This window comes from Hippopotamus amphibius, chromosome 11 (assembly GCF_030028045.1).
Source record: "Hippopotamus amphibius kiboko isolate mHipAmp2 chromosome 11, mHipAmp2.hap2, whole genome shotgun sequence".
In the NCBI taxonomy this organism is placed as follows: domain Eukaryota; kingdom Metazoa; phylum Chordata; class Mammalia; order Artiodactyla; family Hippopotamidae; genus Hippopotamus; species Hippopotamus amphibius.
The window spans coordinates 41,056,018-41,077,850 of NC_080196.1; the positions used below are offsets into that span (position 1 = coordinate 41,056,018).

Consider the following 21,833-nt stretch of genomic DNA (forward strand, 5'->3'; position numbering starts at 1 on the left):
CATGGGGAGAATGTCCAGCTGGGTGTTGGGAAGCCAGGGTTCCTGTCTTTGCTCTTTCCTGAGGTAGGTTAACATGAATAAGCCACCTAACCTTCCCTGCTCTTAGAAAAAGGAAGTGTCTGTAGAAGATTTAAGATCAATCCTGAGTCTGAGATTCCATTCTTGTATACTTTATAAAGAGTACAGGAACAAAAACTGTAAAGGACTAAACCCAACACAATAGCAGAACCTTTAGAGACCCCCTTAAGATGATAATTAGAAATATGAGACTAGAGCAGTATCCCTCTGGTAAAACTTCTGTAACATAATGTGTTCAGTTGCCTATAAAACAAACATTGGTTTGGCAGTTTATAATTTTATACCTATATGTTATGGCAGTAGCTACTTCTTCATGATGAAGAAAAATAATACAAATGGACTCCAGCATAAATATTGTACATTGAACTTTCTTGGTCCCTTATATTGTACCTCTCCCAAGGGAATAAATAGAAATGTTTCAATGGAAAGTCACACTAATTTGGGGGTTCTATTGTGACCTCAATGGTTTTTTTAAAGATTTATTTTATTATTTATTTATTTATTGGCTGCTTTGGGGCTGCTTTGGGGCTGCGTTGGGTCTTTGTTGCTGCTCACAGGCTTTCTCTAGTTGTGGCGAGCGGGGGTACTGTTTATTGTGGTGCAGTAGCTTCTCTTGTTGTGGAGCACTGGCTCTAGGTGCGTGGGCTTCAGTAGCTGAGGCTCGCGGGGTCTAGAGCGAAGGCTCAGTAGTTGTGGCGCACGGGCTTAGTTGCTCCGCGGCATGTGGGATCTTCCTGGACAAGGGATCTAACACGTGTCCCCTGCATTAGCAGGCGGATGCTTAACCACTGTGCCACCAGAGAAGTCCCTGTGACTTCAGTATTTAAAATAGAATCATAAGAGCTTATCTATAAAAATTGCCTTAAAAACACACATACACATTGTATGTGTAGCTGTTGCTCTTTTTGTACCATCTTTTATATTTGTTCATTCATTCATTCTGTGGGATCTTCGTTGCCACGTGTGGGGATCTTCATTGCGGCATGCAGCCTTTTTAGTTGTGGCATGTGGCATCTAGTTTGGGCCCCCTGCATTGGGAGCATGCAGTGTTAACCACTGGACCACCAGGGACGTGCCTGTGGTCTTTTAAACTTTGTGTCTCACTTCCCTCATATATAAAGTGATGATGATAATAGTTGTAAATACAATTATGTGTTGAGGATTAAATAAGATATTGTACATCATTGCCTAGCACTCAGCCTGATACATAGTAAGCATTCAGATTTTTTGTTACTGTTGTTACAGTACTGGGATTATTGGCTGGCTTTACAGTGGAGTGGCAAGAGCTGTGTTACAGCGATTTGGGTCCTCACTCTTTCTATTTACTGTGTCTGCATGCAGACCTTTTGAAACAATGCTTAACCATCTTTTTTAGCCCCAAGAAGTCTGGAAAAACAACAACTGGATCAATCTAAAACAACTGGTTATTACCACTACAGAACATGTTACAGAAATTATAGAATGAAACGATGATGGTTTCCCTCATTGGATTTTCTTTTTCTTTCTTTCTTTTTTTTTATTTTCAGATTTTTTTGATGTGGACCATTTTTAAAGTCTTCATTGAATTTGTTACAATATTGCTTCTGCTTTATGTTTTGTTCTTTTTGGCCAGGAGGCATATGAGATCTTATCTCCCCAACCAGGGATCAAACCCACACCCCCTGCATTAGAAAGCAAAGTCTTAACCACTGGACCGCCAGGGAATTTCTTAACTAAATCTTTATTGGTATGTTCTGAATTCCTAGAACTGTGTCCATAACCCATCTTAAAAGAAGCTGAAATAAGAATGACTCAGGATTTTCAAATATACTTCCGCAATAGGGATTCTGTTCTTTCCCCCTCCCTCCAGCAAATATGTTATCACTAAAATTGGGAAGGGAAAAGTTCGATGGTTGAAAGAATTGTATCTATCTCTTCTTTTTTTTAATATAAATTTATTATTTTACTTTATTTTTATTTATTGGCTGTGTTGGGTCTTGGTTACTGCGTGTGGGCTTTCTCTAGTTGTGGCAAGCGGGGGCTACTCTTCGTTGTAGCGTGGAGCCTTCTCATTGCAGTGGCTTTTCTTGTTGTGGCACGTGGACTTCAGTAGTTGTGGCACGTGGACTCAGTTGTGGCTCATGGGCTCTAGAGTGCAAACTCAGTAGTGGCACACGGGCTTAGTTGCTCCATGGCATGTGGGATCTTCCCAGACCAGGGATTGGACCCGTGTCCCCTGCATTGGCAGGCAGATTCTGAACCACTGTGTTACCAGGGAAACCCTTCTACCTCTATTCTTATAAGTAAATCCAAGGACACTAAAGCTTCACCCCTTCCCCATCTACCCCTATAAAGGTCTGGTGATTTCTGAAAAAAGGCTACTTTAGTGGTTTTTGGTGTCCTTGGTATATGACTAACATGGTGGAGAATTATGAAGATAAAAATCCTCTCTCTTATATTCTTCCCCCAGATTTGAGAAGTAAGGGAAACAAACCTGTCATTTTGGATTTTTCACATGCATATTCTTCTCTCTTACTAATGAGATTAAACCATTATGAAGTAAATATCAGTGATCTGCGTTTAACGTTAATCTAACTTTATTAGATGTATGATGACCTATGATTATTGGTAAAAACTCCTTTTAATTTAGTCAGTCATTACCATACTCGAGTGAAAGGGAAAAATTATATGTTGAAAGAGTAATAGCTAATACTTTTCAAGTACTTACAGTGCCAGCAAAGGGCTTACGTGCATTATCTCATTTAATCCTCACACCAATCCTATTATTACTTTTTAGATTTTTTTGTACAATTTATTTAGTATAGTTTAGGTGTCAGTCATTAATATCTGCATCTAAGACTTGGAGTTTTTTATTGAGGTACTATTTACATATAATAAAACTCACCCTTTTAAGGGTATAGCTTGATGAATTTGGGTAATAGTTGTGTAACCACCCCCACAATCAAAATATAGAATAGTTTACTCACCCTAAGATGTTTTCTTATGGACCCTGGACCTTGCAATCATTAATCTGGTTTCTGTTACTATAGTTTAGCCTTTTCCAAAAATTCATATAAATGGAATCATATGTCGTCTTTGGCATTTGACTTCTTTCACTTAGCATAACGATTTTGGGATTCATGCATGTTGAATTGCCAAGTAGCGTTTTACAAGTATGGAAACACCACAAATTGTTCATCCATTCAAAAAGTTGGACATTGGGGTTGTTTCCAGTTTGGGGCTATTATGAATAATGTAACGAGCATTCATAAACCTGTCTTGTGTGGATATGTTAGATAAACTTATTTGGGGGTAAATACCTGGGAGTGGACTTGTTGATCGTACTGTTTTTTCAAAGTGGGTGTACCATTTTGCATTCTCACCAGCAATGTTTGAGAGTTTGTTTTTCACATCCTTGTCAACCGTTAGTATTATCAGCCTTTTTAACTTTAGCCATTTTTTTCTTTTTTTCTTTTTTTTAATTGCAGTATAGTTGATTTACAATACTATATGTTTCAGGTGTATAACATAGTGATTCATAATTTTTAAATGTTATACTCTAATTTAATTTTTTTTATTTTTGGCTGCATTGGGTCTTCATTGGTGCACGCGGGCTTTCTCTAGTTGTGGCAAGTGGGGCTACTCTTTGTTGCGGTGCATGGGCTTTTCATTGCGGTGGCTTCTCTTGTGGAGCATGGGCTCTAGGTGCGTGGGCTTCAGTAGTTGCAGCATATGGGCTCAGTAGTTGTGCCTCGTGGGCTCTAGGGTGCAGGCTCAGTAGTTGTGGCACATGGGCTTGGTTGCTCCACGGCATGTGGGATCTTCTTGGACCAGGGCTCAAACCTGTGTCCCCTGCATTGGCAGGCAGGTTCTTAACCACTGTGCCACCAGGGAAGCCCTATACTCTATTTACAGTTGTTATAAATATTGATTATATTCCCTGTGCTGTACAAGATATCCCTGAAGCTTATTTATTTTATAGTATTAGTTTGTACCTCTTAATTCCATTCCTCTATCTTGCCTGTTCTCCCTTCCCTCTTCCCCCGGTAATCATAGTTTGTTCTCTATATCTGTGAGTCTGTTTTTATAAATTTATTTATTTATTTATTTATTTATTTATTTATTTATTTATTTTATTGGCTGTGTTGGGTCTTCGCTGCTGCACACGGGCTTTCTCTAGTTGCAGCAAGCTGGGGCTACTCATTGTGGTGCGCAGGCTTCTCATTGCAGTGGCCTCTCTTGTTGCAGATCACGGGCTCTAGGCGCGTGGGCTCAATAGCTGTGGCTCACGGGCTCTAGAGCGCAGGCTCAATAGCTGTGGCGCACGGGCTTAGTTGTTCTGCGGCATGTGGTTTCTTCCTGGGGCAGGGATCGAACCCGTGTCCCTTGCATTGGCAGGCAGATTCTTACTCACTGCGCCACCTAGGAAGTCCTGTGAGTCTGTTTTTTAAAAAATTATATTCACTAGTTTTTTTTTTTTTTTAGATTCCACATATAAGTGATATCATACAGTACTTGTCTTAGTCTGACTAATTTCACTGAGCATAATACTCTCCAACTCCGTCCATGTTGTTGCAAATGGAAAAATTTCATTCTTTTTTTTGTGGCTGAGTAGTATTCCATTGTGTATATATGCACCAAATCTTCTTTATACATTCACCTGTTGATGGACCCTTAGGTTGCTTCCATCTCTTGGCTATTGTAAATAACGCTGCTGTGAACCCTGAGGTGCATATATCTTTTTGAATTAATGTTTTCATTTTCTTCAGCTATATACCCAGGAGTGGAATTGCTGAATCATAGGGTAGTTCTATTTTTAGTTTTTTGAGGAAACTCCATACTGTTTTCCATAGTGGCCACATCAATTTACATTCCCACTAACTGTGTGCAAAGGGTCCCTTTCCTTCACATCCTCGATAATATTTGTTGTTTGTGGTCTTTTTGGTGATAGCCATTCTGTCAACTTTAGCCATTTTAATGGGTGTGAAATGATATCTCATTTTGGTTTTCCATTGCATTTCCCTGGTAACTAGTACCATTGAGGGTATCTTTTCTTGTGCTTAGTGGACATGTGTATATTTTCTTTTGTGAAGTATCTGTTCAGATCTTTTGCCCATTAAAAAAAAAATCAGCTGTTTATCTTTTTATTGAGTTGTACTCAACAAGACAAGCACTTAATCAGATATGTATTATGCAAGTATGTTTTCCCAGTCTCTAGCTTGCCTTTCATTCTCTTAATTGATCTTTCAAAGAACAGAAGTTTTTAATTTTGATGCAGTCCACTTTACCAACTTTTTAAAAATGTTTTGGGTACCTACTGTAATTAACCATTTTAGTTTGGGTCTGGTTTGGTTTTTGTTTACATGTGAGGAAGCTAAGGTACAGAGAGAGATGAACTAATTAGCCCAAAGTTATACAGTAAGTGGCAGAGCCAGGACTCAAAGCCAGGCAGTCTCTTTCAAGTTATGCTAGATCTTAAGGTTTAAAACTAGCCCCCAAACTAGGTACAGAAACAAAGTAGGTCCTGGTCCAGCAGAATTTACTGAGGGCCGGCTGTAAACAAGATATTTTCCTTGCAGGAATGATATAGTTAATGAGGTTTATCAAAGGCAAAATTACTGGTGTTACATGCTTGGTATCGTGGGCCTAATACCCATTTTTAAAGTTTTTATTTGAAGTGTATTTTTTTCACATATTTTAGGCCTTGACAACGTTTTACAACTAGTAAAATACACTTACTAGTCATGGGTAACTGTGCAGCCAACTTCTTGTAGGTTGTTTGTGGGTTAGCCATGTGTTCCCTTAAAATTTCTATTGATAATCTTGCTCCCCCGTAAATATATTCTTAACATCTGTTTACTTTTTTTTTTTTAACAACCTTGGAAGGAATGCTGTTAGGCCAAAATAGTTAATTTTTCTATCCCTCCCCAAAAATGTGAGCCAGAAAGACAGCAAACTTTCAGAAAGTACTTTCTTTGGCTTTACCTAGTACTTTCCAATAGAGGAAGAATGCTTCCAGTTTCATTGCTGAGTGGATATTAAGGAGAAGCTGATTTAGGCAGGGTTGAGAGCAGACAGGGGGAAACTAACACATTTTTAACTCCATTTATTTATTTATTTATTTCAATTTTTAAAAATTAATTTATTTCATTTGTTTATGGGCTGCGTTGGGATTTTGTTGCTGTGCACAGGCTTTTAGCTTTCTCTAGTTGCGGCAAGTGGGGGCTACTCTTCATTGTGGTGCACAGGCTTCACATTGTAGTGGCTTCTCTTGTCGTGGAGCGTGGGCTCTAGGCTCGTGGGCTTCCGTAGTTGCGGCACATGAGCTCAATAGTTGTGGCACATGGGCTTAGTTGCTCCATGGCATGTGGGATCTTCCCAGAGCAGGGCTCAAACCTGTGTCCCCTGCATTGGCAGATGGATTCTTAACCACCGTGCCATCTAGGAAGTCCTTCCATTTAAATTAATTATTGCAGTATGGACCATGTTCCTTTATCGAGTATAATATTGTGGTGTTAAGTTCTTTGGGAAATAAAAAATAAGACATGACTCCTGCCTTCAGGTATCTAGCAGTTTAGCCTGGCAGAGTTGATCATTAGGGCTATCCCAAGACAGATTATTTTCTACCCCCAGTTTTGAAATTATAAGCTGTGAGGGTGGGGAGAGATCATCCAGTGATCACTTTTCCTAGTAGTAAAATAGAGAAATGGCAAAAGTAGAATGTAAATAAGTCTTAAGAACACTTTAAAAGAATCTTAACATATAAATTAGTTTGTTGAACTCATAATCAGATACTTTTGGTAGGGACTAGAGCCCTTTTGTAAGACATTTAAAAATAAGACTAAATAAAAATTTATAAGAGGAAAAAATATACAGGAAAAACTTTACTTTATCCAGTATAAAAAGAAGACTGTAAAATATTACCAATGATTTCAAATGCAAACATACATTTAAAAAGTTAAATAGTCAGTAATTCTACCACGGATGCCAAGACCCAGAAATAGAGACCACAGATGTAGAGAACAAATGTATGAACACCAAGAGGGGAAAACAGGGGTGGGGTGGGGTAGGTTGAATTGGGAGATTGGGGTTTACACATATACACTAATATGTATAAAATAGATAACTAATAAAAATTAATTTTAAAAAAAGGGATGCCAAGACTATTTATTGAGGAAAGGACATTCTTTTCAATAAATGATGCTGGGAAACTAGATATTCGCATGCCAAAGAATGAAATTAGACCCTTACTTTACATCATAGACAAAAATTACCTCAAAATAGATCAAAGATTTATAAGACCTAAAGCTGTATTTTCTTAGAAGAAAACTTGGAGGGAAAGCTCCTTGACATTAGATTTGTCAGTGATTTCTTGGATATGATGCCAAAAGCAAGGCAACAAAAGGAAAAAGTACATCAATTGGACTACGTCAAAATTAAAAACTTCTGTGCATCAAAGAATACAATAATGGAGCCTAAAAAATGGGAGGAAATATTTGCGAATCATGTCTCTGACAAGGAGTTAATATCCAGAATATATAAAGAACCCCTTTAATCCAACAACCAAAAAACCCTCAAATAACCTGATTGCAAAACGGACAATGGACTTAGACATTTTCCCAAAGAAGATATACAAATGGACTACAAGCATATGAAAAGATGCTCTACATCAATAAATCTTTAGGGAAATACAAATCAAAACCACAATAAGAGGGACTTCTCTGGTGGTCCAGTGGTTAAGACTCTGCACTCCCAATGCAGAGGGCATGGGTTTGATCCCTGGTCAGGGAACTAAGATCCCTGTGTCATGTGTCACATGGCATGCCATGTGACAGCCAAAAAAAGGAAAAATTAAAAACCACAATGAGATATCACCTCACACTCATCAGGTACTATTAAGAGAACAAACAAACAAAACAGAACATTACAAGTGTCAGCAAGGTTGTGGAGAAATTGAAACCCCTGCGCACTGTAGGTGGGAATATAAAGTAGTGTAGCCACTGTGGAGAACACTTTGGTAGTTCCTCAAACAATTAAAAATAGAGTTAACCTATGATCCAGCAATTCCACTTCTCGGTATATACTAAAATAACTGAAAGCAGGGTCCTAAAGAGATATATGTACACCCACGTTTGTAGCATTATTCATTACAGCCGAAAGGTGGAAGCCACGCAAATGTTTGTCTGCAGACAGATGGATAAACAAAAATGTCTTATGTACATACAGTGGTATATTCATACAATGGAGTATTATTCACATGGGACAAAACTGATGAACCTCGAGAACATTACACTCAGTGAAATAGGCCAGTCATAAATAGACAAATACCACATGATTCTACTTATGTCTAGAGAAATCTAGAGTAATCAGATTCATAAAAAACAAAGTAGAATAAAATTCTTGTCAGGGGCTTGGGGCAGGAGGAAATGAGGAGCTGTTTAATGAGTAGAGTTTTAGTGTTGCAAGATGAAAAGTTCTGGACATTGATTGCACAACAGTATGAATATACTTAACTGTACACTTAATGGTTGAAACGATAATTTTATATATTTTACCACAATTAGAAAAAATTTAATCAATAATGAAAAAGTTAAAATGTTCTAAAATGATTACTGTAGTGTTATAAGTGAAAGTATTCGTGATTAAATTATTATATTTGTAAATGTGTTGTATGATTTTTTTTTTTTTTATGGATACCTCTGTTCCTCTCTCTCTTTTTATTTATTTATTTATTTATTTATTTTTGGGGGGGGGGTACACCAGGTTCAATCATCTGTTTTTATACACATATCCCCATATTCCCTCCCTTCCTTGACTCCCCCCCCTCGAGTCCCCCCCACCCTCCCTGCCCCAGTCCTATAAGGCATCTTCCATCCTCGAGTTGGACTCCCTTTGTTATACAACAACTTCCCACTGACTGTTTTACAGTTGGTAGTATATATATTTTTTAATAGACTTTTTTAGAGCAGTTTTAGATTCCCAGCAAAATTGAGTGGAAGACACAGAGATGTCCCATGTACCTCCTGCCCCACCATGTGCATAGCCTCCCCTTCTTATCAGCATCCCCCTCCAGGATGGTACACTTGTTAGAATTTATGGACCTACATTGAACCTATACAATTTGATTTTGATTTTTGTAATTAGAAAAAAATTATATAATACCCTGCAGAAAGAAGAAAAAAATACAGTGCATTGCTTTTATACTGGGCTTTTAAAATTTGCAATTCCCTACAATTGGCTATATGTAAAAAGCATTTACACTTAAAGATGCAGTATATATTTGTGTAAATATATATTCTTATTTAAGATTTTATTACTGATGGAATAGGACTACCAAAATTGATAAAGTAAATTGTGTTTGAGCTAGTAAAATTGAAGTCCAGAACAAGTGGAAGAATAAATTGCATTTATATATTTTTGGTGTATTATACCTACAGTTAAGACCCTAAAAAGATCTGAAAGATCAAGAATTTTAAAAATGTTTATGCTTTGACCCAGTATTCTGCTTCTAGGAATTGAATCTAAGGAAATATGGTAGAAGCTTGCCTAACCAACACTTGACTAACTGCTGCTCTCCATTCTGCTTGTAAATATACTGAGTGATACCACTAGTTTCCTGTTCTTCGGAGTGGCCCTGCACTTTGCCTCAGTCAGTTGAGCGAGCCTTGTCAATGCCCTCCAGCCACAGACCACTTGGAACATAACTACAGTGAATGAGTTGGGTTTGTTACTCGTAGGGAGGGAGACTGTACACCATGGGAAACTGGGGGTTCTCAGTAAGAATGTTCAGAAGGTCCTCTTTTAGGATTTGGACTTGTATTAGGTGATTTGGGGAAGAGTTTAAGGAAGAAGGGATTTGCTCTGGATTGGATGTTGTTGGGATGCAGGTGATTCTTTGGTTATCTTAGTAAATCTCATCTAGGAGGAGGGCTGACTGGAGTGAGACTAAAACTGTTGTACCTGTAGAGAGGCGGCAGTCACTCATGTCACCAGGAGAGGGGGATGTTTGGTATTTTGTAGGTTGCACAGGGACCCTGTTTTTTGTCCATGCTCAGACAAAATTTTTAAGTGTTCTTGTTTTGTCTCACTTTTTCATGGTCTCAGAGTGACCTTGTCTGATGTTGATGTTTTGTGAGATTGTTATGTCCAGCAGGAGAATAGCATGTCCTAGATGTGTGCCCCAGGCCAGCTTCAGAATCACCAAGGCCTAGCTGTAAGTGTTGGGCAGTTTCCAGGTGTTAAGGCCTGCTTTTTTTCTTCCTCAGACTCTTACTGAGAATCAGTCTAAACTTGTTTATATCCTTTGTCCTTTTTGTAATTATATAATTTTATCAGATAGTATATAAAACTCTGAAATTAGTGTAATAAGAAAGGGGACTTATTTCTGTGAAAACTAAGTTGAACATCTTTGGAAAGATGTATTGAAGTGAATTGCTAAAAGCCTTTTTTAAATGGCTGTTGAGGGACTTCTCTGATGGTCCGGTGGCTAAGACTCCGCACTCCCAGCGTGTGGGGGCTGGGTTCGATCCCTGGTCCGGGAACTGGATCCCACATGCCGCAAGTAAGAGTTCACATGCTGCAACTGAAAGATCCCACGTGACACAACTAAGACCTGGTGCAGCCAAATAAATAAATAAATATCTTTTTTTTAAAAATGGCTGTTGAGTTAGAGGTGCATAAATGCTAGATGAAATAAGTAGGCCATTCAGAACACATTTTTACCAGGAGGATTCTGCATACTGATTGCTTTTTACACGTGTCTTCTAGTTCTTATTCCACTTTAAAGAAATCCACATTGTAAACTGCAAATGATATACCTTGTGATTTATATAGGAAAGATGATATAGAACTCTTACCACTTGTCACACTTGGACTTCTATCACAGGATTAGTGAATTAATATACTTTGATAGGTTTTAAGTTAAAAAAAAAGCTTGAGGTTGTATATGTTCTTTTTTATAATTCCTCACTTAAAGCAACATTTTAAATTAACCTTGCACCACAGTCATAATGTGTCAGGGAAGAGGCTTTTATTTTACAAAAAAAAAATCTTGTGAAGATTTGGGTTTAGAGTTGTTCATTGCAGCTTAATAATAGTTAAAAAAAAAGAGAGAGAGAAAAACAGTTTAAATATTTAAATGTTTATTAGTGGGAGTAATGAAATTATATCATATTTAAAAGATGAAATAGCATATAGTTAATAAAAGTCATGTTTTCAGATAGTATCTTTTAACAGGAAAAATGTTCATCTAATGTGAAATGTTAGGAGTAGGCTACAAAACCAAATAAAGTATGACCAGAATATTAAGAATGTATATATAAAAATTTAATATGTAAACCAAGTATACATACACAATTGGAAGAAAATGAACCAAGAAATTGATAGTTTACCCAAGATGCTGAAATTTCAGAGATTTTTTTATTGTATTCTCTATGCTTTTATATACTTTCCAAGTGTTCTATAATGAGTATGTATTTTTTTTTAAGTCAGAGGGAAGTGCTTTTTAAGAAAAGAGGCCCAAGATTGGCAATTTTAGGAACACCTGTGTTCACATCAGTCTGGCTCTTTGCTCATTGTGTTTCATTCAGTGTCTGAAGCTCGGTGTTTCAGAGAAGCTTTAGTGTTCCTGAATGAGAAGAAAAGCCAAAGGCATAGGCATGATTTATTTAGTTTGAGGATCCTGTGGATTCAATAGCCAGGCTGATGTTTTCCAACTTCGAAGGCCTAGCATAGGTATCATCTGTGAATTACACTTTTGCTGACTGCTTCAACCCCCACCCCAAGGCAAAAGCCCCTGTTTGTACTCTTATGTTAGTGGTCACCATGCTTAAAAAAATCAGGGTAGGTATCTTGCTGCTCCACTAGTCATACTGCATTGCATATTTCTTGGAAGGAAGAAGAGAATAGCCACCTTTGTATTTTTAGTACCTGGACAGACCTTAGCTCCTCAGTAACTGGCTAAATGAACAAATGTAGAGTAGTACCCCCATAACATAAAGACTTCCTGAAAGAGGGTGTAAGGTATTTGTCTTAAAATTTCGAAGTTGAGAGTTAAAAAAAAAAAAATTGCTCTAAATGACCCACACTAAAACCACTGCAGTCTTTGAAGAGCATCGGTGACAGTAAAGCATCCTGTCAACAGCAGACTTTACACTTCTGATGATGATTCTAGACTTTTCACATTGGAACCACGTATGGGCATATAAATTGATGCAGCCCTTTTGGAAGGGCAGTTGGGCAATATCTATCAAATTGAAAGTGCACATCACCTTTGCACTTCTAGGAATTTACCTTCCAAATATACTTGCACCAAATAGGCAAACATAAGGGACAAAAATCCTTATTAGAGTACTGTTGGTGATATGTTTCTCAGTAGTAGATTGACCAGAATGTTAGGAAGCCACTAAGAATGAAGTAGATCAGTGTGTATTTATGATGGTGATGATGATGGCTGTCCTTTATTAAACACATGCTATATGCCAGGCACTTGACACATTTTATCTAATAAGTCTTATAATAACTGTACAGCAGGCACTATTATTTACATTTTGCAGATGAGGAAACTTGCACAAGGCCACGCAACCAATACGGGGCAGACCTGGTATTCTAATCTAGGCAGTCTGAAGTTAAAGCAGGCTGCACGTCTAACCCCTAACATGCATTACCTATCTGCTGGTAGATAAAGGCATATGTATACACACATACATGTTTATTGTTTATAAATAAATTATAATTATATATTTATTTATAACATTATATATTTATATATAATTAAAATATATGTATATACAATGTATATCTGTAATAAAAACAGTTCAGAACTGAAAGTATAGTATGCTGTCATTTGTTTTAAATTTTTTTTAAAGTGACCACATGAAGGATACGAAAGAAACATAAGAGTGGCTTCTTTTAAGGAGGGAACGGATGACCTTTTACCTTTCACATATCTTTCTCTCTTATGTGTGTTTTAATAATAGGCATGTATACCTTATATACACTTTTAACTAAATTAAGTGTATCTGATATTTTGAAAAGTTGTAATGCTTAAGACTAAGCTGAAGTTATGAGTCACAAATGCTTTGTCATGTCTACTTACATACCTTAGTATGGGGTTCCCCTTATTCTAATCATCCTCACTCTAATCCTACCATCAGTTCTCAGTTCAAGATAACAGCTCTCTTCAAAATTGGCCTGCTCTGGAGCTCCCTGCTTACCTGATCTCACTTTGAATACTTAAGTCTTTGATATAGCACCTCAAATTTGTATATTATCCCTTGAAATTCTGTACATTTTCTGTTGTTTCCCAAGGGATTTGGGACTGCTTATTGTAGGATACAGTTACAGTTACATAGGTTAATATAGTTCTGCAATTGAGCGGTAAACTTCGTTTCCTGGAAGTAGGCAAAAAAAAATTCTGAGTTCTGTAGTTCTTGTAATTTGGCAAAAGAGGACACATATCATTCTGGTTTTTTTAGAAAAACAAAACTACTTTTTTTCCTACTCTAAATTTTGAAAAGAAATCTGTTTCATGGGCCTTTTTTATGCAATTTATACTTTTCCGGTTTCTTGTTTGTTGTTTTTGTCTAACCAACTAAATTACAAGTTTTCTTAGGACAAATTCCATTTTCTATACTATTTTTGTTCCATCACTGCCTAGAAAACACGCACTTATTCTTATGGTTGAAATTATAAATTAAGCAACAACTGCAGCCCAGCCACATTTCAAAGATTATGTTTCTGCCACTTTTCAAAGATTTAGTCTTTGAGCAGTTTAGAAATTGATACTACTTTCATCCTTCTTAGCAGAGAATGTTCTTTGATAGCCCTCAAAAAAAAAAATCACAATTTATTTCTTAGTGTATAGCTTTTTCTGAGTTCTTTTGTAGCCACTAGTTCCTAGCTGAGTAGTATGTAGCATAAGGAATTGGAGATTTGTTTGAACTTTTGTTTCGTGCCAGTTGAGTCTTTTAAAATATGGCCTATAGCTTTCAACCACTTTTTCCTTTCTCCTAGGCCAGGTTATCAAGGCATGGGACATTGGGGTGGCTACCATGAAGAAAGGAGAGATCTGTCATTTACTGTGCAAACCAGAATATGCATATGGCTCAGCTGGCAGTCTCCCCAAAATTCCCTCGAATGCAACTCTCTTTTTTGAGGCAAGTATGTGTGTGATGTTGCCTTGTTAGCATCTGCTCTACTATAGTGCTGGCTCCAAAGCAACAGGCAGTGGAGCTAAGCTTGCTATTGAGAATCAGATCCAACTTATTTATTTTGGAGCTTGGCTTCTTGAATTGTTTCCCACAAACCCAAGGGGTGTGTGCCAGTGCTTTCTTAGAAATGTGTCTCTGGCACAAAATGGTCATATCCAAATAAACAAAAGACACCAGGCTTAGAAATAAAGGTTCTGGTCAGTGGTGTGAGTTATGACATACTCAAACCTGACCAGAAGGCAAGGATGGAAATGTGGGAGATAGATGTTGAAATATACCTAAACCAAGTTGTAAAGCTGTTTTCATATTACAGAGGTTTATAAATACCACAGATCTCACGTCCTCATTAGAAGCAGTAGATAGTGATAAAATGTTATTCATCCTGTGTTGAATAACACATATTTGGCCACACCTAATTAAAAAATTAAGAGGAGAAATGCCTGAAACATTGTAACTAGGTAAAATACACCTTTAGTTGGTTGTAGGCCTGATTCATAAGATTTAGTCTTATATTTTAAGAACGGGATTCCATGAATCTGGGGTGAAAAAGTGGTGGCCTCTGGAGTCAGACAAAATAGTTCTGGGCCAGCACTGTGTCACTCTGGCTTTTTGCCTACAAGGCAGTTTTCCGAGTATTTCCTGTCTGTCTTTGCACTGAAGCCCCGCAGGATATAGTCCTAGACATTATCATTACATGAAGGTTCTTTCCAGGTATTGAAAAGTGCAGTGTTCTTTTTTCCATACTTTTCTAATAATTAAGAAGCCACAGATAAATACAAAACAGAGTTTTTATTTTGTAAAATGAAAGGAGAATGGTTGCCCTTGCCTTAAAATGTGCTAAATTGGCTTTGTTTGGTCCATTCTCAGTCAGATCCCGTTTTCCTTTCTAGATTGAGCTTCTTGATTTCAAAGGAGAGGATTTATTTGAAGATGGAGGTATTATCCGAAGAATCAAACGGAAAGGAGAAGGGTATTCAAACCCAAACGAAGGAGCAACAGTAGAAAGTAAGTACTGCTGCGAGAGGAAACTTCCTTAAAAGCTGGGTTCCAATTATGTGGATGAAATGGAGATTTCTTTTTAAAAATCTGTTTATTAAAATAAATATGTTGAGTATATATCTCTAGAATAGTTTTTTAAATCCAACATTTATTTAATAGTGACTTCATTTAGTAAATATTCATTCAAGCTGTATGTGCCAAGAACTGTACCAGCCTCTTCAAACTCAAAAAAATGAGGAAAAGGGAAGCCTATCCATCAAAGAACTCTTAGTCTGTGGACTCCTTGGTGTGTCAACAGCTATATTAGTTGCCTTATATATTTATTCATTTATTTCTAATAACCTTTTGAGGTATGTTTAATTATCCCTAGGTGAGAAAAGTGAGTTCAGAGAAGTTATGTAAATTACCCAAGGTTACATAGTTACTAAATAGAGCAGTAGATTGTAATGCCCTTCAGGGCTGTCAAACCCATCTCACTGGCTGTCATCAAGATGAAAAAACAGTTCATCATTTTAGTTAGATCAGAATTGGAAAATAGTTTATTCTGTTCTGTGTCAGGAGACCTGGGTTCAAGTTCTGCTTTGTCATTTATTTAGTTACCTGAAGCTATTCCAGTTTTTTCATTTGCTAAGTTGGGTATAAGGACAGGACTGAGGACTGGATTAACTGAGCACCCTTCCTCCATCCCAGAGGGAGGTGTACACACATTGTGTGTACCACTGTGTACACTACTTGTCACTTTATACTCTAATCAGCATCTGCCCATTTCCCCAGTATACAGTGAGTGCTGGAGGACCAGAATCTTTCTTCATCCTTTTGTTTCCAGCGTCAGCTACAGAGCCTTACACACATCTATTGTTCAGTAAATGCTTTCTGCTTGGATAAATGTTTGCAAGATGCCATTAACTGAGCTGAAATACTTCAAAAAAGACAGTTGTGAGAAAACATAAAGAAATCCTTCCATTAAAAAAATCAAGGAAATTCCCTGGCGGTCTATTGATTAGGACTTGGCACTTTTACTGCCATGACCCGGGTTCAGTCCCTGGTTGGGGAACTAAGATCCTGCAAACCTTGTGGCGAAAACAAATGAAAAAAATTTTTAGAAAGAAAGGAATTAAGGAAGGAAGGAAAGAAAAGAACTACTTCTGTTAAAAAGAATCAAATCACTAAACAAGGATGGCAACATGAACTATTGATATTATCAACATAAAAGGCCTAAAGAGTTCATTTTTAAAACTAGAATGGTCAGTTTTCTCATCTATAGTGTTGCATGTTAAATCACATTATTTTACATTCTACTTTGAACCCGTGTTTCATTTCCATGAGTCTGGCAAATCAGTTCAAATTTAGTTTTGTTTCTTTTAAATTGGAAACAGTTATAAATAGTATTACTGTTCTATTGTAGTTAAAATGTTTAGATAGTTATCACTCTTGATAAGCTTTAGAATAAATGAAGAAAGAGCTCAGATGTATAATGTTGGAGAAATACCTGGACCAGGAACCGGGAGGTAGGGTTCAGGCTTTGGCCCGCTCTAACTAGACATTGCCTCTCTGGCATTAGCGTCTTTCCTGTACAGTGACACAGGGGTATACGTCTTAATTTCTAAGGTCCTACTAGCCCAAAAAATTCCATCCTAGAATTCTAAATGTTTATGAAAGTTATAGGAATGATAGGAAAGTCTCAGTATATTAACCGGCATTTAAAAATCTTGTCTATAAGATGTATTTTAAATTTTTATTATGAAAATTTTCAAACATATACAGAAGTAGAGGTTTTTTCCCCTATGATAGAGTGACTCCCCAGATTCAACAATTTATATATTTTAAAACTGAAGGTATTTTGTCAACTAAATTAAAAGGAGAAACTTTTCCCAGTCATAGGCAATACCACAAACTACCACTGTAGAGTTCACTTTGGAGCAGGCTAAATTAAATCAAACCTTGCATCTAGTAGTATTTTCAAGGGGAGTCATTTTTTTAACTTTTTGTTTTGAAATAATTTTTGACTTACGGAAAAGTTGCAAAACTAGTACAGAGAGTTTCCTTATATGCTTCACCCAGCTTCCCCTGATGGTGACATCTTACCTAACCACAGTACTTTTATCAAAATCAGGAAATTAACATTGATTCAATGCTATTAACTATTCTACAGATCTTACTTGAATTTCACCAGTTGCCATGCTGATGTCCTTTTTCCGGTCTACCATCAAATTCAGGATCCGACACTGTCATTTAGTTGTCGTGTCTCCTTATCTCCTCCAGTCTATGACAATTCATCAGTCTTTCTGTGTTTTTTCATGACTTTAACACTTTTGAAGATAACTGGCCACTTATTGTAGAGCATTCCTCAGCTTGGGTTCGTCTGATGTTTTCCTCTGATTAGACTCAGGCTACGCATATTTGCAAAACACCACGTGAGTGATGCTTTGCCCTTTAGTCCATTATCATCAGAAAGTACGTGACGTTGACGTCTCGTCACTGGTGATGCTGACTTGGGTCACTTGGTTAAGGTGGAGTCTGTCATGTTTCTCCACTATAAAGTTACTATTTTTCTCTCTGTAATTACTGAGTATCTCATTGGGAAGGAAATACGTGGAAACTATGCAAATAACCTCTTTTACATCACACCTTCACACACTGATTTTTAGCATCCATGAATGGTTTGTGTATGCAACAATTATTACTGTGGTATTTACCTAATGGTGATTTTTCTATTTCCACTCTTTCTTCTACATTTAATTAGAATTCTAATGTAAGGAAGAGCTGCCTCTTCTCCCCTGTTTATTTATTCAGTTGTTTATTGATATCAGTATTGACCTATGGATATCACTTTATTCTGTAGGGTTATTATTCATTACTGTTGTTACTTATTTTGTTGCTTAGATTGTCCCAGATTTGGTCATTGGAAACTCCTTCAGCTTGGCTCTTTTGTCCTTTCAACATTGTTTCTTGAGCACTTTCTAGCTTTTGACACCACTAGATGCTCAGGGCTCATTTGGTAACTTCCCTGCCCCAGGTCTGGAATCAGCCATTTCTCCAAGCAGCTCCTTGGAGAAATGGCTGATTCCTTTTTCTGAAGAATGATATTTAGAAATGAAGATCTGGGTGCTAGGTATTCTCATGGTATGGGATGTTATTGCTTCTAGAACCTCTTAACAGAGCTAGAAAACACATGTATCTCAACATGCATATATACACACCTATGTGTACTTCTACATTAGTCTGTGTGTATATATTAAAAATTATGGGTACATACTGACACTTTCAGTTTCAGCCCACCACACATTTGTTTTAATCTTCTCTCTTTGCTTCTTTGAAACTGTTTTCACCAACAGTGAGAAACCTGGCTCTTATTATCCACAGTATATTTATTTATTTGCTCAATCATAGTATATACAGAAAGTCATTTCAGAATTGCTAACCCGTACTGCTGTGAAAAACAAATTTCCTGGGACTTCCCTGGTGGTCCAGTGGGTAAGACTCCACGCTCCCAGTGCGGGGGCCTGGGTTCAATCCCTGGTCGGAGAACTGGATCCCACATGCATGCCACAACTAAAAGATCCCACATGTTGCAACTAAGACCTGGCACAGCCTAAATAAATAAATAATTTTTTTAAAAAACAACCAAATTTCCTAAGTAGGAAATATCTGAGTGTAATTCTTTTTGTCATTAGCCTATAGAAAATGCTGTTTTCCAACTTAGGTTAGTTCTTTCATCCTCATTCCTTTCAGTATGGTTATGTTACTCATAATACAGTTGTATTATGTATTTGTATTTGTAATACAGTTATGTTCATTTGTTATGTTTACCTTCCATTGCGGTTCCCTCCCACACTCTTTGGTTTTTGGGTGTATGAAACATTACCATGATTCTAGATGATATAAAAAGATATACTCAGAAGTGTTATTGCCCCCCAATGCCTACTAACCTGTTCCCATTTCCTCATTATTTTCACTCTGTTCCTCCCTAATGCCTATAGGTAACCAGTCTCATTAGTTCCTGGTTTATTCTTGTATTTTTTTTGCAGAAATGAGCAGATACATGGGTTTTTTTTCATGTTTTTTTTCTTATATCCCCTTTTGCATGAAAGATAACATACTATGAATAGAATTTTTAATGTATTTGAATAATCCTTTATATAATTTTATTTTTTCTGTTTCTAAATATATTAAGAAAGGGCAATGGCTAATTTTTTGTCTCTCATCTTGTTAGATTATACTTTCCTAGGGAATTTTAGAGTAAATGGTTTATTCTTACTTTTTCTCCCACAAGCCCTTTTTGGTTTTCTGGAACAAATCAATTTTATAAAAATTTGTTGTATTGTCACTTATCAAGGTTAAGGTGTCCTGCTTTCCCTCTTTGAAACCAGTTAGCTCTGGGGGGGAGCAGAATAGAAGGTTGACTCAAAAGTGGTCCCTGTCTGAAGCCAAGATCACCTTGTTCCTTTTGAAGTCTTCTCAGTCTTTACTGGTTTGCGTTTTTTTGTAGCATCACCCATATACTATTAGATTCAAAACCAAGTAGAAATCCTAGAACTAAAGCCAGTTTGACAGTGAAAGAAGAACTATAGATAGTGATTATCCATTATAATGCGTCATTATAGGTACACAAGAGTGACCAGGTTTCTGTCATTTCTCTGTAAAGGTACAGTGAATAGGGGAGGGAGCACCCAGGCTTTAGAAGTGATAGGCGTAAATTTTGAATCTTGGAATCACTACTTGATATTTTTACGACTTTAGACAAGTTACTTATTCACGTTGAACATCCAGCTTTCTCATCTGTAAAATGGGAATAACATTTTACCCCCACAGATTATTGTGACAGTTAAGTGAAGAAAGTTGCCTAATACATGGTAGACACTTAATTTCTTGTTTCTACCTTCTGTATTATGTTTATATCATTTATTTTGCTTCCTTTAAATAGATTTAAGGAAATAAACCTGTGACTTCACTTTCTCTTATATTCTACAGCCAGTCCATCAGCAAATTCTTTTGCCTCTACCAGGGTTGATCTAGAACCCATGATCAGTTTGTCTGCAGTAATAATTCAAAATAATTATATATCTTCATAGTAATCGTACCAAAATCATTTTCTCCAGGGTTTATTTTATAAATCTGTTTATTTATTTGTTGGCTGCATTGGGTCTTCGTTGCTGCACATGGGCTTTCTCTAGTTGTGAAGAGTGGGGGCTACTCTTCACTGTGGTGCACGGGCTCCTCATTTTGGTGGCTTCTCTTGTTGCAGAGCACAGGCTCTAGGCACACAGCCTCAATAGTTGTGGCTCACTGGCTCTATAGCGTAGGCTCAGTAGTTGTGGTGCACGGGTGTAGTTTCTCCGAGGCATGTGGGATCTTCCTGGAGCAGGGATTGAACCCATGTCCCCTGCATTGGCAGGTGGACTCTTAACCACTGCACCACCTAGGAATTCCCTCTCTAGGAGTTTTGTTGGTTTGTTTTTAACCAAGAACAAAAAACAACAAAGTTATGGACTGAATCAACAATCTTTTTATTGAATTGTGATCTTTTGCTTCCTTTTAATAATTTCTTTGTGGAAGAAAGAATTTACATTAGTTTGACAGAATTTATTCTTTCTCAAAGAAATTGTGATTTTTACTCCCTCTGTCAGAATCTTAATGCTTGCAAGTCAATTTTTAGATTCTGTTCCAGTGCACTTTATCAGTTCAGATAACCACCTTGTAATTTTTATTCAACATTGTCCTTTTTCCATTAAAAAAAAGTCACTGTGTTCTAAGGTACTTTAATTGACATTATCATGATGACTGATACTTTAGTCATCATACTTTAGTTTCATTGCCAGTAGTGGCTACATTACTTTTAAGCTTTGCTTTCTTAGAAAAGCCAATCTGACATAAGGCTCTAAATAGCTACCGGCTCCTCTTCCCTCAACTCCCATCTCTCAGGTCTTCTGATTTAACTTCCGTGCTTAGAGTAGACAATCAAAATGCTAGCTGTGTGTGACTCTTGCCTCACAGTGCTTTCAAGCATACCTGAATGCAAAGAATGCAGACAATCGGCAGTATTTTAAAATGTGAAAATTTCAAAAGAGTGATCTGCAGGGATTCGAGTTATTGGAGTACTCTTCCCTCTCACCTCCTTTCCCACTGCAAATCCCACTGAAATGAGAGATGAGGGGAGGGGTGGAGAATGATTTCAAAAAAGAGGAAGAAATCCGTATTAGTGGTAGAAAATAGGAAGACTATAAGAAGTGGATCAGAAATTATGAAGAATTTCTGGAATATGTAAAATAGCTAAAATTGGACTGACGGAAACTAGACTCAGGAAACCCAACCCACAACAGGTGTAGAGAAGACCTCTGCAGAGGTACATACTGTTCTCAACAAGCTTGGGCAGAACTCCAAGCTCAGTCAGCTGGTGCAAGGGAGCCAAAGCAGGCTATGGGGCAATCATCAGGGTTGTTATAAAACAATATGGAACAGCTGGGCCAGTAAGCCTCTAGTGGTTCTCAACTTTGGCTGAATTTAGAATTACTTGGGGAGCTTTTAAAATTCTAATGCCCAGGTCTCAGCCCAGACCAGTTAAATAAG

At 37.2% G+C, this 21,833-nt stretch overlaps 1 protein-coding gene across 4 annotated transcripts in view; it reads left to right on the plus strand.

Annotated features, from left to right (window-relative positions):
• FKBP5 (FKBP prolyl isomerase 5) overlaps positions 1-21,833 on the plus strand; it is a 111,304-nt gene that overhangs the window by 61,575 nt on the left and 27,896 nt on the right. For all 4 annotated transcript variants that reach the window (XM_057698701.1, XM_057698703.1, XM_057698699.1 and 1 more), the window contains 2 exons: positions 14,071-14,213; positions 15,158-15,272. In XM_057698701.1, the coding sequence (XP_057554684.1) occupies positions 14,071-14,213; positions 15,158-15,272 (258 nt within the window). The remainder of the gene's footprint in view (positions 1-14,070; positions 14,214-15,157; positions 15,273-21,833) is intronic.